We start from the raw sequence: 13,120 nt of genomic DNA, 5'->3' as shown, positions 1-13,120 counted from the left end.
TAGCTGGCCCCGACAAATAGCTGAGCCGCCCCCGCAGCTCAGCTGAGAGAGAGGGAGGGGCCCAGACTCAGGAGGCCTTTTGGAAGTGCAGGACGGGAGGCTCGGGAGGGGGCAGAGCCACGAGGGGCCTGGGCCAGATAAGCCCACGGGAGCGCAGAGGCCAGGGAGGAAGCAGCTGGCAGTTGGGGGAGCAAACCAAGGCAGACTCAACAGCTCCTCATGTTACCCACGCATGCCCACAGAGAGGGCTCCGAGTGCCGGCTTGGGCACGCGTGCCATAGGTTCGCCAACATGGACCTAAACCATTTAAAAGATGTCTAAATACGTATAGGTTTAATACGACTTAAAACCAAATGATGCTAATGACTCCTATATGGCCTTGCAAGGAGCCTTCCAAACACATGTATTAAAATAGCACAATTGGCATACAATAAGACATACAATCATACACAAACCATAAACATACAATCACATGTAGACCATACGTGTTTCGGCGCATTTGCCGCCTTCAGTGGTCTAAAAGAAACCAGCACACCAAGCTGTGAATTATATATCACATTTCTCCAAATCTTTGTGACAAAGAAGCTCTGCAGTTCTATATTTATTGAGGCCTTTCTAGTACAACGCCCAACAGTCACAAAGATTTGTAGAAATTTGATATGTTTGGTGTGACTGTATGTTTATGGTTTGTGTATGATTGTATGCCTTATTATATATTAAGAAGGTAAAGGTAATCCCCTGAGCAAGCACTGGGTCATTCCTGACCCATGGGGTGACGTCACATCCCGGCGTTTACTAGGCAGACTTTGTTTTTACGGGGTGGTTTGCCAGTGCCTTCCCCAGTCATCTTCCCTTTACCCCCAGCAAGCTGGGTACTCATTTTACCGACCTCGGAAGGATGGAAGGCTGAGTCGACCTTGAGCCGGCTACCTGAAACCGACTTCTGCCACGATCGAACGCAGGTTGTGAGCAGGGCTTTTACTGCAGTACTGCAGCTTACCACTCTGCACCACAGGGCTCTTCTGTAATATTGTATATTATGCCAATATTATGCCAGACTGCTGGACTTGATCAACCTTGGTCTGATTCAGCAGGGCCTTTCTTATGTTCTTATGCTAGGTATGGTCTGCTGTTTGCTTTGGCTTGTACCGTTTATTCAGGAAATGTTAATCCTTGGTTTCTTCCCCCCCCCTCCACTTGCCAAGAGCGAGTCGACAGGATCCCGTGGATCGCTCCGGAGTGTGTCAAAGACATCAGCAGCCTCAGCACGGCAGCCGACAAGTGGAGCTTCGGGACCACGCTGCTGGAGATATGCTTTGACGCTGTCGTGCCCCTCAAAGAACGCACGCCCTCCGAGGTAGCCTTCATCAGATTTGTTTCAGCTGTGTTTCAGATTACTGCTTGTTTTCAGATTTCTGCAATCCAAACCCTATTGCAATTTTTATTAGATGTCCCATCCTGTGGATTGTAGTGACTCGCACCGTGCAATCCGCCTCGAGTCTCGGTGAGAAAGGGGGACTATAAATAATGCAACAACATTGTGGCCAGGAGACACAAATTATGCAAATGAATATAGCGTCACAGCTAAAATCTCAAACCTCAGCTGTGAGCTCCATCAGCAACATGGAGATATTTCCCTACTTCACAGAATTGTCGATAGGGTTTCTAAGGAAATGTATGTGCAGCTCTTTGCGTACTCGGAAACGCTTTTGAAATGCTAACCGTTATTTGGTAGTAGAAAAGAGCAAGAGTCCCGTAGCACCTTGTGAGTGTGTGTTAAGTGCCGTCAAATCGCTTCCGACTCATGGCGACCCTATGAATGAAAGTCCTCCAAAATGTCCTATCTTTGACAGCCTTGCTCAGATCTTGCAAATTGAAGGCTGTGGCTTCCTTTATTGAGTCCATCCATCTCTTGTTGGGTCTTCCTCTTTTCCTGCTGCCCTCAACTTTTCCTATCATGACACTCTTTTCCAGTGACTCTTGTCGTCTCATTACGTGACCAAAATACGATAGCCTCAGTTAAGTCATTTTAGCTTCTAGGGTCAGTTCAGGCTTGATTTGATCTATAACCCACTGATTTGTTTTTTTGGCGGTCCACGGAATCCGTAACACTCTCCTCCAACACCACATTTCAAAGGAATCTATTTTCTTCCTATCAGCTTTCTTCACTGTCCAGCTTTCACACTCATACATAGTAATAGGGAATATGATGGCATGAATTAGAGACTAACAAAATTTCTGGCAGGGAGTGAGCTTTTGTGAGTCACAGCTCACTTCTTCAGATATCTGAAGTATCTTTATCTGAAGAAGTGGGCTGTGACTCACGAAAGCTCACACCCTGCTAGAAATTTTGTTAGTCTTTAAGGTCCTACTGGACTCTTGCTCTTTTCTACTGCTACAGACAGACGAACACGGCTATCCATCATTATTTGGTAGAAAGGCATACAATTTCTGTAGCTTGCATCCTTTATTTGCTGCAAGTTTAGGGATTGGGTAGATGTGGTTTCATGGTTATGGGGAGAGGCATCAGAGACTGAAATAATGGAGGGGAAGGAGGAATAGGGTTCCTGGAACGGTTGGGGGGTGTATGGCCAAAAGTACCTCGCCCATGTGGCTGAACACATGAAGCTGCCTTCTACTGAATGTGACCCTTGGTCCATCAAAGTCAGTATTGTCTACTCAAGACTGGCAGCGGCTCTCCAGGGTCTCAGGCAGAGGCCTTTCACATCACCTACTTGCCTGGTCCCTTTAACTGGAGATGTCGGGGAATGAACCTGGGACCTCCTGCATGCCAAGCAGATGCTCAGCCACTGAGCCACAGCCCCTTCGAGCCTTGTGTCTAATGTTAAAGTGTTTCTTCATATCAGTCCTAACCATTTTATGAAAGGGCATCTGAGGATTCTGCGTTTGTAACCCGACGCTGTAGCTTACCATGTGGCCACTTCCTGGCCTGACACCCTCCTCTTCTCCCTGCAGAAAGAGCGCTTCTACGAAAAGAAACACCGCCTCCCGGAGCCGTCTTTCAAAGAGCTGGCAACCTTGATCAGCCAGTGCCTCAACTATGCCCCTGGGGAGCGGCCGTCCTTCCGGACCATCCTGAGAGACCTGACCCAGCTGCAGCCAAACAGTAAGGACCCCCCAAGGGGACAAAAGAGTCTCAAAGTCTTGAGGATGCTCATAGAATCATAGACTTGGAAGGGACAACCAGGGTCACCTAGACGGAAACTCTAGGCATTAGGAAGAATTTTCTAACAGGGCGGTTCCTTAGTGGAACAGGCTTCCTCGGGAGGTGGGAAGCTCTCCTTCCCTGGAGGTTTTTAAGCAGAGGCTACATGGCCGTCTGTCAGCAATGCTGATTCTACGACCTTAGGCAGATGATGAGAGGGAGGGCATCTTGGCCATCTTCTGGGCATGGAGTAAGGGTCACTGGGAGTGTGGGGGGGAGGCAGTTGTAAATTTCCTGCCTTGTGCAGGGGGTTGGACTAGATGACCCTGGTGATCCCTTCCAACTCTTTGATTCTATGCTTAATAATCCAGTTCTCTGTCGTCGTCCCACACACACACCTCTGCAGTGCATTTGCAGCTTGGTAATTTGTGGGCCCTCCCGAGATCAACCAGTGGGCGTTGCTGATGGAGTCTTTTCCCTTCTACGCAATCCGTACACGCCGTTCACTTGTTTTTCAGACCTCCTCGACATCACCTCCGTCAACCCCGATTGTCCTGTGTCGGACCCTACCGTCTTTCAGAAGCGGTACTTGAAGAAGATCCGAGATCTGGGAGAGGTAACGCGCTTTTGTGATGAGTGAAGGACCTTTTGTTCTTCCTGGAGTTATGCACAAACAGCATCTGAAACCGATGACCAGGAAACCTGCCGGCTTGTGGGCTGTTTCAGATGGCATGGGGGGGGGAGGGGGCAAACATTGGAACCTTAACCAATAGAAGGGGGGGTGTCTGTTTACACACACTGAAGTATGTGTACACACGTGCAGAACCTTCTTCCTTCAGTGCTGGTTTTCAGTGTGTCTGGAGTATCTGATATGGGTGACCAATGAACTGTTATCCTGACCTCGATGGCCTAGGCTGGCCCCATCATGTCAGATCTTGGAAGCTAAGTAGGGTTGGCCCTGGGTAGTGCTTGGGTGGGAGACCCACCAAGGAAGTCCAGGGTCACTACGCAGGCAATGGCAAACCACCTCTGTTTTTCTCTTGCCTTCACCTAGATAGCCCAGGCTAGCTCGATCTCCTGAAATCTTGGAGGCTAAGCAGCGTCGGCCTTGTTTAGTATTTGGATGGGAGACGACCAAGGAAGTTCAGGGTTGCTACGCAGAGGCAGGCAATGGCAAACCACCTCTGTCTCTTGCCTTGACCTAGATAGCCCAGGCTGGCTCGATCTCATGAGATCTTGGAAGCTAAGTAGGGTTGGCCCTAGGTAGTGCTTGGGTGGGAGACCCCCTGGGAAGTCCGGGGTTGCTACGCAGAGGCCGGCAATGGGAAACCACCTCTGTTTGTCTCTTGCCTTGACCTAGATATCCCAGGCTAGCTCGATCTCATGAGATCTTGGAGGCTAAGCAATGTCGGCCTTGTTTAGTATTTGGATGGGAGACGACCAAGGAAGCCCAGGGTTGCTACACAGAGACAGACAATGGCAAACCATCTCTGTTTGTCTCTTGCCTTGACCTGGATGGCCCAGGCTAGCCCCATCTCATCAGAAAGCCACCTGTCAGCAGTGCTGATTCTATGAACTTAGGCAGTTCATGAGAGGGGGGGCATCTTGGCCATCTTCAGGGCATGGAGTCGGGGGTCACTGGGGGTGTGTGGGGGAGGTAGTTGTGAATTCCCTGCATTGTGCAGGGGGTTGGACTAGATGACCCTGGTGGTCCCAACTCTTCTACGGTTCTATGATCTCGGAAGCTAAGCAGGGTTGGCCCTTGTTAGTATTTGGGTGGGAGACCAGCAGGGAAGTCCAGGGTTACTGTGCAGAGGCAGGCAATGGCAAACCACCTCTGTTCACCTCTTGTCTTGAAAGCCCTATGGGGTCACCGAAAGTCGGCTCCAACTTGACAGCACTTTCCACCACCACCCAGTAACTACTTGTTATCCTTCCCACCCTCTGAGACATTACAGCCCAGGAGTTCATTAATCATGTCAGGCTTTTCATCTCCTTCCGGTCTTTATAATGAAAGGGCAAAACGGTGAGCAGAGTTTTGTCTGTCCCTCTGAGGGGCAGTTCAGTCACCACAGTTCAGAGTTCTCCCTCTGAGCAAGTTAACCCCAAACCCTCACCCCGGCCACACCCAGCGAAGGCTCCCGGCCAGATGCAGCGAGGCGTCTCTCCTTGGCGCGTCCGACCCAAGGCTTTGTTTCCTCGCTCGCTCTCCCAGGGTCACTTCGGCAAAGTGAGCCTGTACTGCTACGATCCCACCAACGACGGCACGGGCGAGATGGTGGCCGTGAAGTCCCTGAAGTCGGGCTTCAGCCAGCAGCTCTTGACCAGCTGGAAGAAAGAAATTGAGATCCTGAAGACGCTCTACCACGAGAACATCGTCAAATACAAGGGCTGCTGCAGCGAGCAAGGTACGGGCGCCCCGACCTTGGCACCTCAGGGGCACATTTGGGTAAAGAGGCAGCTGATCCCTGTGGTCATACCCATCCAGCATGATCATCCTTAGAAAATATCAGAGGCCTTACTGTGTGGTGTAGTGGTTAAGAGTGGCAGACTCTAAGCTGGAGAACCGGGTTTGATTCCTACACATGAAGCCAGCTGGGTGACCATAGGCCAGTCACAGCTCTCTGAGCCCCACCTACCTCATAGGGTGTCTGTTGTGGGGAGAGGAAGGGAAGGAAATTGTAAATTGGTTTGATTCTCCTTAAAAGGTAGAGAAAATCAGCATATAAAAACCAACTCCTCTTCTTCCTCCTCTTTATCTTCTTCCTCTTCCTCTTCCTCCTCCTCTTCTTCCTCCTCCTCCTCTTCTTCCTCTTGCTCTTCTTCCCCTTGCTCTTCTTCCTCCTCTTTTTCTTCCTCCTCCTCCTCTCCAAGGTGCTTTGGGTCGCGTTTGGTGGGGAGAAAGACTTTCAAATAAAACTTAATCTCTGTGTTCAGGGGATAGGGTTGTGCAGCTCATCATGGAGTACGTCCCGTTGGGGAGCCTGAGGGATTACCTCCCAAAGCACCACGTTGGCCTGGCTCACATCCTCCTCTTCGCCCAGCAGATCTGTGAGGTAAACGTCTGCGGCCTTAGGATGCAGAATTTGTATGCAGAAAGATTATACTTCTTTTTTGGGGGGAAGAGAGTTAACTATAGTGGTGAGGAAGGGTATGCTGGTTGAACTCTTGTTCTGAAAAGTGAGTGCGTTCTTTTCACTGGAGGCCAAGAGACAGGGCTGCTGAATTTCCAGTTCCTAGCAGACCCCTCCTTGGCAGCTGGATGTTTTGGGCCTCCCCGGCTGTGGGAGCTGAGCGCTAACCCCGCATTTGCTCTCGGCAGGGGATGGCTTATCTCCACTCCCTCCGCTACATCCACCGGGATTTGGCAGCCAGGAATGTTCTCCTGGAGAACGAGAACGTGGTTAAGATCGGAGACTTCGGCCTTGCCAAAGCTATCCCAGAAGGGCACGAGTACTACCGTGTTTGTGAAGATGGAGACAGCCCCGTCTTTTGGTGAGTAAACCGTTGCAAATTGTCTTGGCACCTGAGAGGTGGGTGGGTGGTGGAAAGTGCTGTAGGGTTTTCAAGGTAAGAGACGGCCAGGAGGTGGTTTGCCATTGCCTTGTGTAGCAACCCTGGACTTCCTTGGTGGCTCCCATCCAAGTCCTAACCAGAGCTGACGCTGCTTAGCGTTTGAGATCGGGCTAACCTGGGCCATCCAGGTCAAGGCAAGAGACGGAGGTGGTTTGCCACTGCCTGTCTCTGCACAGCAACTCCAGTCTTCCTCGGTGATCTCCCATCCAAGCACCAACCAGGGCTGACGCTGCTTAGCATTCAAGATCTGACAAGATGGGGCTAGCCTGGCCCATCCAGGTGGGCCTGCACCTCAAGTCATCCATAGGCTGTGTTGAATTCAAGCACTCCCCAACAGAGGAAATACTGTGGGGTTTTGCTCATTTTGAGTGGGTTCTGCCTTCCAGTATGACCAATGCTGGGAGGTGTTCTCCCCCCCCCCACTGAATATGGCACCACACCCCAATGTGAGCTGGAATCGAGTTCTCCAGCCAACATAGGATGCCCCTTTGGGTTGATCATGGCTCTCTTAGCCCCACCTACCTCCCAGGGTGTCTGTTGTGGGGAAGGGAAGGTGATTGTAAGCCTGTTTGAGACTTCCCCCTTAAGCGACAGAGAAAGTCGGCATATAAAAACCAGCTCTGCTTCTTCTGCTCAGCCTCTGTTTGTCCCTGTTTTCTTTGTGCTTCAGGTATGCTGTGGAGTGCCTGAAGGACTGTAAATTTTACTATGCCTCCGACGTCTGGTCCTTTGGCGTGACGTTATACGAGCTCTTGACATACTGCGATTCTAGTCAAAGTCCCCCAGCGGTGAGTCCCATGACTGGGGATATTGGTGGGTGAGAACATTTTGGGAGTGGCTAAGCCAATGGGTCTGTGCGCGTGTCCCATTGAGGGTGGGTACAGATGCAGGTGACTCTGCCTTAGGGGGCCGGCTGTATGGTTTCACAGCTTCCCGTCCCTGCAGTTTGGGTGTTTAGGATTCTTCAGCCTGTGCTGGGATGTGGGACTATTGGGGAATGGGTCAAGGACCCACATGGGGGGGGTGGCTCAGTGGAAGAGCCTCTGCTTGGCGTGCAGAAGGTCCCAGGTTCAATCTGCAGTTTAAAAGGATCAAGCAGTAGGTGATGTGAAAGACCTCAGCCTTGGACCCCGGAGAGCCGCTGCCAGTCTGAGTAGACAATACAGACCTTGATGGACCGAGGGTCCCATTCAGTACAAGGTAGCTTCATGTGTTGGGGGTGGTTGGGTTGTGGCTTCATGGCAGAGCATCTGCTTGGCATGCAGAAAGTCCCAGGTTCAGTCCCCGGCATCTCCAGTTAAAAAGGTCTAGGCAGTAGGTGATGTGAAAGACCTCTGCTTGAAACTCTAGAAAGCTGCTGCCGGTCTGAGTAGACAATACTGTCCTTGATGGACCGAGGGTCTGGTTCAGTATTAAGGCAGCTTCATGTGTGTCTTCTGCATTCTGGGCTTCCCATGGCACGTGCAAGAGTTTTTAAAGAAATACTCTGCCCTATCCTGGTATGCTTTTCACGCTCCTGATTGAATGAACCAACGTCCGGTCAGAAATACGAGGAACTACATCCTGGTTGTCCATCTAGAGCTCTTGTTTTTCAGAGGGGGCATTTGTTACGAAGACCAGGCCTCCGAAGAACAAAGCATTGGTGGTGTGTGGAATCAGGCTGCTCCTGTCTGCGCTCGCTGATCATTTGTTTTCTCCCCCCTGTTGCTTTAGAAATTCATTGAGATGATCGGAGTCACTCAGGGGCAGATGACGGTGCTGAGGCTGATAGAGCTGCTGGACAGAGGGAGGCGGCTGCCCAGCCCCAAGGACTGTCCTTGTGAGGTGAGTCCTGGACAGCTTTGCTGTGCAGATCTGCAGCCCGAGAACTTCGGGTCTTCATGCTGGTTTGTAGAATCATAGAGTTGGGAGGGACCACCAAGGTCATCTAGTCCAACCCCCTGCACAATGCAGGAATTTCACAACTGCCTCCCCCCCCTTACACCCCCAGTGACCCTTACTCCTTGACCAGAAGATGGTCCAGATGCCCTCCCTCTCACAATCTGCCTAAGGTCACAGAATCAGCATTGCTGACAGATGGCTATCTGGCCTCTGCTTAAAAACCTCCAAAGAAGGAGACCTCACCACCTCCTGAGGAAGCCTGTTCCACTGAGGGACCACTCTGTTAGAAAATTCTTCCTGATGTCTAGACAGAAACTCTTTTGATTTAATTCCAACCCGTTGGTTCTGGTCCGACCTTCTGGGGCAACAGAAAACAACTCGGCACCCTCCTCTATATGTCAGCCTTTCAAGTATTTGAAGATGATTATTATATCCCCTTTCAGTCTTCTCCTCTCCATGTGGAAAAAGGTCCTGAAAGGAGAGTGCCCAAGGTCTTTGGAAGGCCCATAGATGACTGAAAATGCAAGAGCATTTCAGGCTTCTGCAATCTGGCAATAGGTTTAAGACCTAAAGCAGGGTTGGCCCTGACGAGTACCAGCCTTCCTGTCCCCCAGGGGAAATGACCCCTCCTTCCTCCTAGGCTCCAGTCGTTTTCGAGCTGTAACAGTTAGCTCTAGACAGGAAGACTTAAGCCTTGGTCTGATCCAGCAGGGTTTTTCTTATGTTATAAATGACTGACTGACTGACTCGGCTGTCCTCCAGAAGGGGTTACATTAAAAGTTCCCAAGACCCCTGTACAGGCAGCTGAGTGGAACGGATTTGTTCAGCCTCAGCAGAACTGCCTTGCACATCTTCAGCTCGTTCTTCAGGCCTCTCTTGTCCCGTGCCCCTTTTTCACCCGTGCCTCTTTCCCCAGATCTACCGCCTGATGAAAAATTGTTGGGAATCCGAAGCTTCCTTCCGTCCGGCCTTCTCCAACCTCGTGCCCATCCTCAAGGCCTTCCACGAGAAGTACCGGGCCCAGGCCCCCTCGGTCTTCAGCGTCTGTTGAGTGGGAGGGCGGAGATCCTCGCCCGGAGTCCACGCTCTCATTTGCGCTCGGTGTCTCAGCGCCATTTCCGCATCCGAAGAGCCGCTGTGCCACGGAAGCTACTTCGGCGCGACCGGCCTGCCTCGGGATGCTGCCTTCTGCCGCTTGGCCTCTGGAACCAATGGCGAACGCTCCTGCCTTCGGGTAGAGGGGGCCGATCCCCCTCCCGCAAAATGTGATAGGGCCCAAGCCCACCCAGTTTCTTTTCTGCTCCGAACAAAGGCAGAGGCTGGTTAGGAAACCGTGTCTGCTGGCATACACGACTCTTGCCTAAGTGGTGTAGGAAGGCCCGTCATGGGTGCGTGGAAGTCAGCTGGTGAGCTGACTGCAACAATGCCTTCATGGGCCTCTGGGCCCTTCGGTCAATTGGGTGTGGACCAAGTAAGCGGCTTGGGTCTAAAGGACGCTGGGCCCTGCTGCGTTCAGGAGTCGAGATATTCAAAGGCCTAGCCCGGTGCTGTGGGAAACAGCTGTGTTGGGCTGGATGTGGAATACTTAGGGCTACATCTACTTAACCAGACAGAGGGGACACCTTCTGGCCATTTCCTGTTCCCTACGACACCTTTTCAAGGAAATGTGTGTGTGTTTCCCTGAGACCTGCCTTTAATCTGTGTTCAATGCAAATACTTCGGATGCCCAAAGATATGTGAACTCGTCTCTCTTTCCCATTCCCCTGGTTTCTGGGTATTTAAACACTGCCGGACGGTCTACATTTCTTGGATGCCGCCCTCCTCGGCATGCAGCAAGCCATTTTTGCCTCCCCTCACTGGAGGGAGTCCTTGTCTACCCACAAGGGGGTCAAGCGGACCCGATTCCAGAGGGAACGCCTGTATGGAAGGCCTGACGGTAAAGCTGCTGCATCTCCACAGAAGGGCCTTGGGTTTGCTCCCCAAAAAGAACTCCTACCTGCCTCCCCTGATGGCTTAAAGACAGGTGGTCCCCTGTTTGGGTCTGGAGATTGCAGCAACTCGTTGTCGGTGAATATCCTGGGGAGTGCGTCAAGTTCTTATGGAACCATCGATCATAAAAGTCTCTCTTCCATTCCCTCCTTCGCTGTTGCCGACCAGAAATGTGAATTTGAAGGAGGGAGTGGGGGTGGGGCAGAGGTCGAAAGGAAACAGCGGGCCTGTCAATCGTACCAAAACGAGCAAAGCCTTTTAGCTACTGCCTTGGTCGCTACTACCCAGCAGCCAAGCTAACGTCGCAACCGTAGCCCCTATTGGCCAGCCAACAGCCTGGGAAAAGCAGCTGCTGTGTATACCTCTGAGGAACGGATGTCTGGCCTGTTAGGATTTTTGGAAGCAAGCCTTCCTGCATTCAAAACCACCGGGACTTTTGCTTTTGTTGCCAGACTTCGGACCCAGTCTCCATCCTCACACGCTCGACGATCAGTTCTGTTTTCACTGATGTGTTTCAGATCCTGTTGGAGGTTGCAGAGCCGTGAGACGGCCACGTTCGATGGAGGGGTGCGAAGCCAGTGACGTCAGCTGCCTTCAGAGTTAAAGCGTCCCTTGCTACCCTACTTTCTTTGGGGTGCGGATTTCGGTTTTTAGTAGCGGGATTTGTCCGGCGTGCACTCAGCCAACCTGACTCTTCAGGACTTTGAATGTTATACCAGGCCGCTCCTTTTGAAAGGGGGGGGCAGCTGTTGAAAGACTTGTCTTTTTGGGGGGCTCATTCCACCAAGGGCCACCACGAGAGATTCCAACTGCACTCGATTCCTATCTCAGTGGCTTGCCGCCATTGTTTTCTAAGAGGCTAGAAAAGGTTGGGGAGTAGGGATGGCTTAAAAAGACCACTCCCAGCACCCCCCTTCCACGTATTGCTAGCTGTGTCTGGAGCGGTGAATGACCTTCATGCAGCCATTTATCCCTGAGCCTTTTCCTGTCATTCCAGAGCTCCATAGACTAGAAGCAAACCCGGCCCTGATCCTATGCAGCCACGTGGCGGGATGCTGCTTGGAGGAAGGAGGCGGGGAAGGGGTGTGTACTTGAGGGCCCCCCTGTATTTACCACCTTTCAAATATTCCAGGACTGAACTGATGATACCCCGTGTTGACATTCAGCTCTGTGTACCAACATCCACACATTTTTATGAGGGGGGGTGGGTCTTAAAATACTTAACGCTGGGCATTCAGTTTCTTAGCCATTCCCTTAACCTTCGACCCGCGGGAAATAAGGTTTCAGATTCAGATGTGCACCCTTTGGCACTTCCTAGGGTTTGGAATGATGTCGGTGCAGCTTCCAGCCCGAAAGGTATTCCAGATGCTGGATGCCTAAAAGATCGTAGGCAGGCTGGGATCATCAGCTCAAATGATTCATCAGCTTGAATGATTCAGCGGATCCTGCCCCTGATCTATTTGTAGTGAAAACGGGGGAAGGGTGGTGATCTGGTCAGTGGGGACCCCTATGCATGAGAGAGGCGTTTACAAAATTCCCTTTTTTTTTTTTTTTTTGGAAGCTGCATTCTTGCTAAGTGGTTAGCTTGTCTCATGGGCCTTAAAATCCTTACCCGCCCCCCCGGTCCCAAAAAAGACAAGAAACCCCCATACATTTATGTTTTGGTACATAACTGCATTACAAGAGCCTGGCTCTGGATTATGGGATGACACCACCCGCCTTCTTTGCCGGCCCATTCGTTGCCTTTTGCGTCTGGAGTTGCGTCAGCTTCAAAAGCTGACCGGGAGCTCTTCGCAGCGTTGTGCCTTTTGCGTCTGGAGTTGCACTGAAGAACCGCCGGAGGCACGGGCACCTCCCCTCCACAGATTTTCAGCTGCCACCTCCTTCCCTTTCTCTGCATTCATTTTGGGGCGGAGTGTGTATGTGCACACCTGTACCCTTGCATGCGGGGAGAGAGTTCTGTGCCAGAAACCTTGCTGTACTGTGAATGTACTCTTGAATGCCAGCCTAGCAGCAGCTAGGGCCACCAACCACATGTAATCTCCCTATAACCATCTTTATGTTTTCTTCAAGTAAACCCGGAACTGTTAATGACTCTTGATTCTGTAGGTTGCCTCTAAGCTGTTGATGGTAGAAAAAGGGTCTGGGGTCCCCAGGCCGAAGTGTAGTGTTGCCTAAGCCCTTGTTGCGGAGAGGCGGCGCATTTGGTTTATGCAAAGCCATCAAGGGGTATAGGGTCGCTTCGCTTAAAATAAGCAACAAATGCTGGTTCCTGCCCATATTTCAGAGGAGAGCCGGCAGAAGGAGAGGGAAGAAGAAAAAGACTTGGTTTTTATATACTGACTTTTTCTACCACTTAAGGGAGACTCAAACCGGCTTACAATCCAGATTTCAATTTGGATACCCAGTCTAGTGCAAATCCTTGCCCTAGCTAATTTTTTTAAACACAGTATGTGGAGAAATGGCTCTTGCAGCTTTTTTCCCTCTTAGGACGCTGTCCCGTGCACA

General features: G+C 51.2%; 1 protein-coding gene across 1 annotated transcript in view; it reads left to right on the top strand.

Moving 5' to 3' along the window:
• TYK2 (tyrosine kinase 2) overlaps nucleotides 1-9,680 on the top strand; it is a 43,935-nt gene extending 34,255 nt beyond the window's left edge. Inside the window, exons 15-23 of the mRNA XM_056867227.1 lie at nucleotides 1,206-1,357; nucleotides 2,977-3,127; nucleotides 3,685-3,782; nucleotides 5,382-5,574; nucleotides 6,104-6,222; nucleotides 6,489-6,661; nucleotides 7,413-7,530; nucleotides 8,456-8,566; nucleotides 9,540-9,680. Of these exons, the coding sequence (XP_056723205.1) occupies nucleotides 1,206-1,357; nucleotides 2,977-3,127; nucleotides 3,685-3,782; nucleotides 5,382-5,574; nucleotides 6,104-6,222; nucleotides 6,489-6,661; nucleotides 7,413-7,530; nucleotides 8,456-8,566; nucleotides 9,540-9,674 (1,250 nt within the window). The 3' untranslated portion in view covers nucleotides 9,675-9,680. The remainder of the gene's footprint in view (nucleotides 1-1,205; nucleotides 1,358-2,976; nucleotides 3,128-3,684; nucleotides 3,783-5,381; nucleotides 5,575-6,103; nucleotides 6,223-6,488; nucleotides 6,662-7,412; nucleotides 7,531-8,455; nucleotides 8,567-9,539) is intronic.
• Nucleotides 9,681-13,120: the final 3,440 nt, after the last annotated feature.

The sequence above is a fragment of the Euleptes europaea genome, chromosome 1, assembly GCF_029931775.1.
Source record: "Euleptes europaea isolate rEulEur1 chromosome 1, rEulEur1.hap1, whole genome shotgun sequence".
In the NCBI taxonomy this organism is placed as follows: Eukaryota; Metazoa; Chordata; class Lepidosauria; order Squamata; family Sphaerodactylidae; genus Euleptes; species Euleptes europaea.
This window is presented reverse-complemented; position numbering and strand designations above follow the sequence as displayed.